The sequence below is a fragment of the Rhinopithecus roxellana genome, chromosome 18, assembly GCF_007565055.1.
Source record: "Rhinopithecus roxellana isolate Shanxi Qingling chromosome 18, ASM756505v1, whole genome shotgun sequence".
Taxonomy (NCBI): Eukaryota; Metazoa; Chordata; class Mammalia; order Primates; family Cercopithecidae; genus Rhinopithecus; species Rhinopithecus roxellana.
In genome coordinates this window covers 41649644-41655897 of record NC_044566.1, presented here as the reverse complement: position 1 = coordinate 41655897, position 6254 = coordinate 41649644, and the positions used below count along the sequence as shown (strand labels likewise).

Here is a 6254-nt window from a genome sequence, read left to right as displayed (position 1 = left end):
CATCCCTTATAACTCACAATGCACACATATTCTGACATCAATAGCGACATAGAATGCAACTGATGACCAATATATATTCACAAATAATTGAGGACCATGCCTAAGAGTTGGATTCGGATTCCGACGTGACTGCAATTGTCCCTAACACGGACTAGCTCCAGGAGAGTCCCCCGGCCCCGGGGGTGTGGCGGGAGTCACCCGTTGTCCGGGCCCACACCACGCAAACCCAGTCCTAGCTCGCTCGCTAGACCACGGAGGGCGGCTGGGTGCAGCGACAGAGCGCGGGACCCCGGCGACCCCGCCCCGCGCCGCGTCACTCGGCGCCCTGCAGCGCGCTGTGAGCACCTACCACTAGCGGAGATGCGAGAGAGAGGCCGCGGCCCCTTCCAGTTGCCTGCGGCCCCGCGCCGGCATTCAGAACCCCTCGCCTGGCGCTAAATTTAAAAACGTAACACCAGCAGCAGGCTGGTCCCGGAAACGAAACGAAACTCGGCCCCCGGGCCTCCTCCCGGGCGCTGCCGGTCCCTCAGCGCGCCGCGCCACCCGGAACAGACCCTTCTCCCGCCATTTTCGGCAGGGCTGGGAGACTGAGGCCCGCAGCGCTGGGCCTGCGGCGCCCCGGAAGAGGCGGGCGGCATGGCTGCCGGCGTGGACTGCGGGGACAGGGTTGGCGCCCGGCAGCACGTGTTCCTGGTTCCAGGTAAACACGCGCGCCCGGGCGGCGGGGACTGCCCAAGAGCTGGTGAAGCGGCACGCCACCCCGGGCGCGCTGCCCCCCACCGCAGCAGCTCCCATTCCCCGGCCTGGCGCGGGATGGGATTCTCTCTGGGACAGCTGGCCCCGCATCTTGGTCACACGTCATAGCAAACCGCGGTTTTCAAACCCGGAAGCGCGGAAAAGGACCGAGCGTGTTTCCCGGGCCCTGATCCCCGGTGGCTCGGGTGGGCGGGTGGAAGCCGACTCAGCCTGCGGGGAGCCACGCGGGTTCGGGGTCACCGGTGCTCTGCGGGCCCCGGAGGTTTCTGCCCTTGGTGTCCCCCACCTGGCAGCTGGCCCTGCTTCTGTGATCCTACTGGGTTGGAACCAGGGATCCAGTAGGCTCGAAGTGGCCCCAGACGGTGCGCCGTTTTAACAAGAAAGCAGAGGGACAGGCCTGCGGTGGCCAGGCAGGAGGGAAGGGGGATGGGAGTCGCGGTTAGGCCTAGGGTGGTTCAAAGCGACTCAGCAGGATAATGACCACAGGACTGCTGGAGCTGGGCCTTTCAGCCCCCGTGTGGATGATGACCGGCCATCCAGGACATGCGAGGGCTTGGGACAATGGACAGCCAGTGCCACACGAGGAAGGATCGATTAAATGACACAGTTAAAGGAATTTGGCCTAGGGAATGCAAGCCAGAAAGTTTTGGTCTTTTTGTATATGTATAACATTGGAAAAAAGGAAAATCTCCTGTTCCTTGTATTAAATTTTGAGTTTAGCTCAGCAAATGCAGTGTGTTCATTGCATAAATATACTCCGATACCAATATTCTTTCCCAGGAATTCAGAGTTTTATGATGGTTATTGAAAATGTTTACATGACAGGCTGTGAAGAGTATTTTTTGCCTCTAAAAAAACATGTAAAAAAGTGTACGAATTTTACGTATGCGACTCAGTGAACTTTTCATATGTATACATCACCCTAGTAACCATCCCCCAGTTCGAAATGTAGACTGTTTCCAATAGATCCTTACGCCTGTTCTTAGATAGCCCCAGGGACCTCTATGCTGACCTCTGTCACCAGAGGTTAGTTTTGCCTGTTTGGATAAGAGTGTACCCCTTTGTGTCTGGCTCCTTTCACGCTGAAAGATTCATCCATGGTTTGTGAAATTCATGTTGTAGCAGTTGTTTGGTTGGTTAGTTTTTTCATTGCTGCTTCTGTTTAATTGTGTGAATATCCAAACTATCTGCTCTTCTGTGGATGGACATTTGAATTGCTTCCAGTTTGCAACTATTACAAGTTACACTTCTCAGAGCATTCCTTTAGGCGGCTTTTGGTAGACATAGGCACTCATATCTCCAGGGTGTATACCCTGGAGTGGAATGGCTGGTTCTAAGTACTTGTGTGTAGAGCTGTAGTTGACACTGTTAAATGGTTTTCCAAAGTGGTTATACTGATTTATATTCCCACAAGCAGTGTATGAGAGTTCCCATTGCTGCACATCCTCAGTAAAGATGTTTGGGTGGTAAAACAGCTAATGCAAAATTCAGAATTTTGACAATCTCACAAAGGGCTACCCGTATACATGCTTTTCATTAGAAAAATCATCCTTCTCACTTTGACACTTCAAGACAATTAGATTTTTAGGGTAGGAACTCTAATCATTCTTTCAGAATCAAGTGCATTATTATTTAGATATACACAATAGCTGATGATAATTTGAGCTTCTTGTTTTGTTGTTTAATCAGTATTGACATCGTCGTTTTAAAAGTGTGTTTGTGTCTTTATTGTATTAAACACAAAACCGTCAAAAGAATTAAATATTGATTGTATCCCTGAAAAATGTAGGTTTTAATATATCTACTGCTGGGTTGTGAGAAGAGTTTCTGTTGAGTTTCTGTTCAAAGCTGAGATCTACTGTGACCTTTTAAGGCATTGGGGGAGGCTGAGCAGCTGTTGGGAACTGCTAGAAAGAGCTGTGTGGTCAGGCGGGCAGGAACTCTTAACAGTTAAAAGCTTGAGCCACCAGCTCCTGCAATTCTTCCTTCTGGCCTTTAGTGCCACCTGCAGGCTCTGAGGGTACAACACGGTTTGATTACGACTGCAGTGCAACAGTAGTTTTCAAACTTGAAGGCATCACTCACCTAGGGAGGGGGGCCTCAGCCCTCAGAGGTTCTGGTTCAGTAGGTCCTGGGCTGGGGCCAGAGAATGTGCATTGGTAACAAGTTCCCAGGAGATGTTGATGCTGCTTGTCCGGAAATCTCTGCCCCCACCCCAGGAACCACTGCAGTAAAGACTTTGGGAACTAGATTGGGATATAGGAATGACCAGCCTCATGTTTGGCCCTCTTTGTGCGGGCCAGAATTTAAATGGTCAAGGAAGTGCATGTAAGTGCAGAGTATGAGGTTCATCTTCCCAGTTGTCTTTTCCAGAAGGTGAGAAATCAGCCTGCTTAGTTACACATTTGGGAGTTGGAAACGATATGCCCTCGGCTGAGGGAGAACCATACCCCAGTAAAGTTGGGCCCTTAATAAAGAAACCAAAGATTATTAAACATTTTTCAAAAGTATTTGGTGGAGGTGGCCTGTATTCGGTTTTAGAAAACTTGGGATCTGAAGAACTTACTCTGTGTACTGAAAAGTGAGCACATGAACCCACAGGCCAACAGAACTTTAAAGGGATTTATCCATGAGACAAGGGTAAAGCTGCCTAACCTTGCAATGATACATTTTTTCAACATTTAATTCATGCTGTTCATCGAGTTGCCTGCCACAGCACTGTGTTATATCTTGAAGGATATATTTAAATGTTTGATTTAGGTATTTTTGCCTCTAGCTTTCCATTTGTTTGGAGAAGCTGACTATCTCAGATAAACAAATCTGGGACTTGGAAGAGAGACTTGTGAGATACTCAGACTTGGGACGTTGGTTTTCATAGGCTGGTGAAGACAGAACCGTTTCCCATTTCAGCAAAGGCAAGCATTTCTTTTAGTTGGGGTCATCTTAAATGTTTCTGTAAAATGGCCTGGGAATACTACCCCGTTTGCAGTTTTAATTTCTATAAGAGGCCATTAACGTCTTTCCTTTTTGGAAAGTAGTATAAGTTTCTATCCCTCTTTTTCTGCCCTAAAAGTAAATGTTTGAGTCATATTTTTAATATTTTTCTTAAGTCCATTTTTCTTGTTAATGCTTGTAAGTTGGGATGTACCCAGGTGTGAGAGGTCACCTGATTCACTGTGTATAGAAGACTGCATTTATTGCTGTTGGAGGCTGAACAATTAATTGGGTTCATCTCCAAGGAAATGTTAATTGGGAAACCCTAACATTGTGTATGGAAAAAAAAAAAGAAGAAGAAAAATCATTTCAGGCCTAATAAAACAAAACTCATTTGGGTTTACTTAGGCTGATTAAAATGTTCCTTAATCAGTTCCCTGATTAAACAGTCCTGAGGTGAAACTGGACCTCAACTCAGATTTTCAGTTAGAAACAAGTTTTGCAATAAAGTTATCCCCCTTTATTTCATGAATATATGTGTTAAAAAGTATTTTAGGAAAGATTGCACTTATTATTTATTTCCCCATAGAAAGCAGTTGCTTGGAGGTAGAGGATGGGTTGCTTTTTGGGAGATAAGAATCACTGTCTACCTTAGACATTTCAAATACAATAACAGCTTTTTATGTGAGGCATCATGATAATCACAAATGATTATGCCAGAGCTGTCTCTCCAAGTGGAATGCAAAAATAGATGTAGAAGGATTGTATAAATTCGTGCATTAGAACTATGTTATAATTAAAGGATTTAAAAAATAAATTTAAAAGGAAAAACTAATTTTCTTAATGATGGAGAAAATTTATTTCTGATTATAGTCTTGAAGCTTTTTTTTTTTTTTTTAATCCACCAACTGGCATAATTGTAGCTTTTTGTAAGTCCAAAGAAATGCCTCTTGTTTTGGGGGAGAAAAAAAAGTAAAGGTTTAAAGTGTATGGCAAAGGAAGAACTACTATAGATTTAATTGACTTTTCAGTGACACTAAAAAAACACTCTTTTCTCTTCTTTACCTAATGGCACATGGTTAATCTCAGAAGAAAAACTTAGCAGGATTTTTGTTCTTTGTCAAAACGGTATGTATGTCTATGTTTGTGTTTAGAAATACACCTGAGGGCCAAAAGCTTCCTTATTTTCAGAAGAGATGAACTTCACTTGGCAAATGATAGAGAACCTGGCCAATTCAAGTGCTGATTTTAGACAACCTCAGAATAGTTAAGCTCACCTTTTTGGAAGATGTGTCATTTACCGAATAGTCTACTGCAGGCAGTCAGCAATGGAGGAGTCTTAGAGTTTTCCAGCATAGAGCATGTTTAACATTTTCCACACGAATCGTCAGTCTGATTTTGTTTTTGCAGAATGTTTTTTGGTGGGACCCAACTGACCTTTCTCAGATGGCCACTGGATCCACCCCTCTTGCTATCTGTCCGAGCATGTTCTGAAGTGGATGGACTTCAGTTGCCAGTTGGTATAATTAGGCTGTTTCCAGGGTCTGATCTTGTCCCTTTAGTAATTGTTCCAAAATACTTGGGACATTTATAAGTAAGAACTCATGACTCCCACATATTTATTCTCCAGGTCAGAAAAAAATATATTCATTAAAGGAAAGCAAGCAGTGTTCATGATTTTTTGTTTGAGTAACAGAATAGGGACCGCATGGATTCTCCCACATCCTCTGAGCTCTAACTGTGACGCTAAAAAGCAAACAACTCAGTCAGTGTGCTCCAAAGCCTGGCTATAATAACACACACTTAAAAGCTAGATTTATGCTATTTATTAGCTCTGTGTCCTTGGACGGTTTACCTCTTCACTATAAAGCCTCACTTTCATCATCTCTACAGTGGGGAGAACAGTACCAGTCTCGTGGGGTTATTATCTGTGGTTTGAGTTACTCATAAGCTTTCTTACACCTCAGGCTTTTAGCCCTGGGCCTCGGACAGAGTAGATATTTCAATAAATATTTACTGAACGAATAAAAGTCTCACATTCCATTTCTTCCTGCAATGTCTTTGCTTATTCTGCTTTTTCCTCCCCTTCTACTTCTATCCAAATTCTACCCTTTCCTCAAGGTTCCGTTCAACTTTATTTTCCACAAAGCTAAGCCATTTGCTCCAGCTCAACTTCTCTGTCCTGACTTTGTGTCTGCCTGGAATCCTGCCTGCTCTTCACTTTATCTACCTGGCAAATTCCTACTTATCCTTTAAACCCAGCTCAAGTATCACCTCTACCAGGAAGCCTTCCCATGGGTCTCTCCTCTTGTTACTGCCCAGGTTCGTGGTACCTCTGACCACCTACACATTTCATCATGATTATTCATTTAAGTGCCATTTTTATGTAAATATGTATTGAACACCTAATACATGCCAGGAGCTAGAGAGAGTCCAAGTGTGTTCTCCCTGAGTGGCCATTTCACTTCTCAGTGTGGGCACCTCAGCCTTCAGCTTAGAGCAGAACCTCCAAACAGTAGACCATGGCACGTAGGATTTCCAGACCTTTGTTCAGAGCTACCTTT

General features: G+C 44.8%; 1 protein-coding gene across 3 annotated transcripts in view; it reads left to right on the top strand.

The window, feature by feature from the left end:
• Nucleotides 1–320: 320 nt before the first annotated feature.
• The window catches only part of RNASEH2B (ribonuclease H2 subunit B), a 60668-nt gene continuing 54734 nt past the window's right edge, over nucleotides 321–6254 (top strand). For 2 of the 3 annotated variants that reach the window (XM_010363817.2, XM_010363816.2), the window contains exon 1: nucleotides 321–700. In XM_010363817.2, coding sequence (XP_010362119.1) covers nucleotides 637–700 — 64 coding nt within the window. In that variant the 5' untranslated portion in view covers nucleotides 321–636. The remainder of the gene's footprint in view (nucleotides 701–6254) is intronic. The other variant, XM_030922223.1, reaches the window with a different exon arrangement.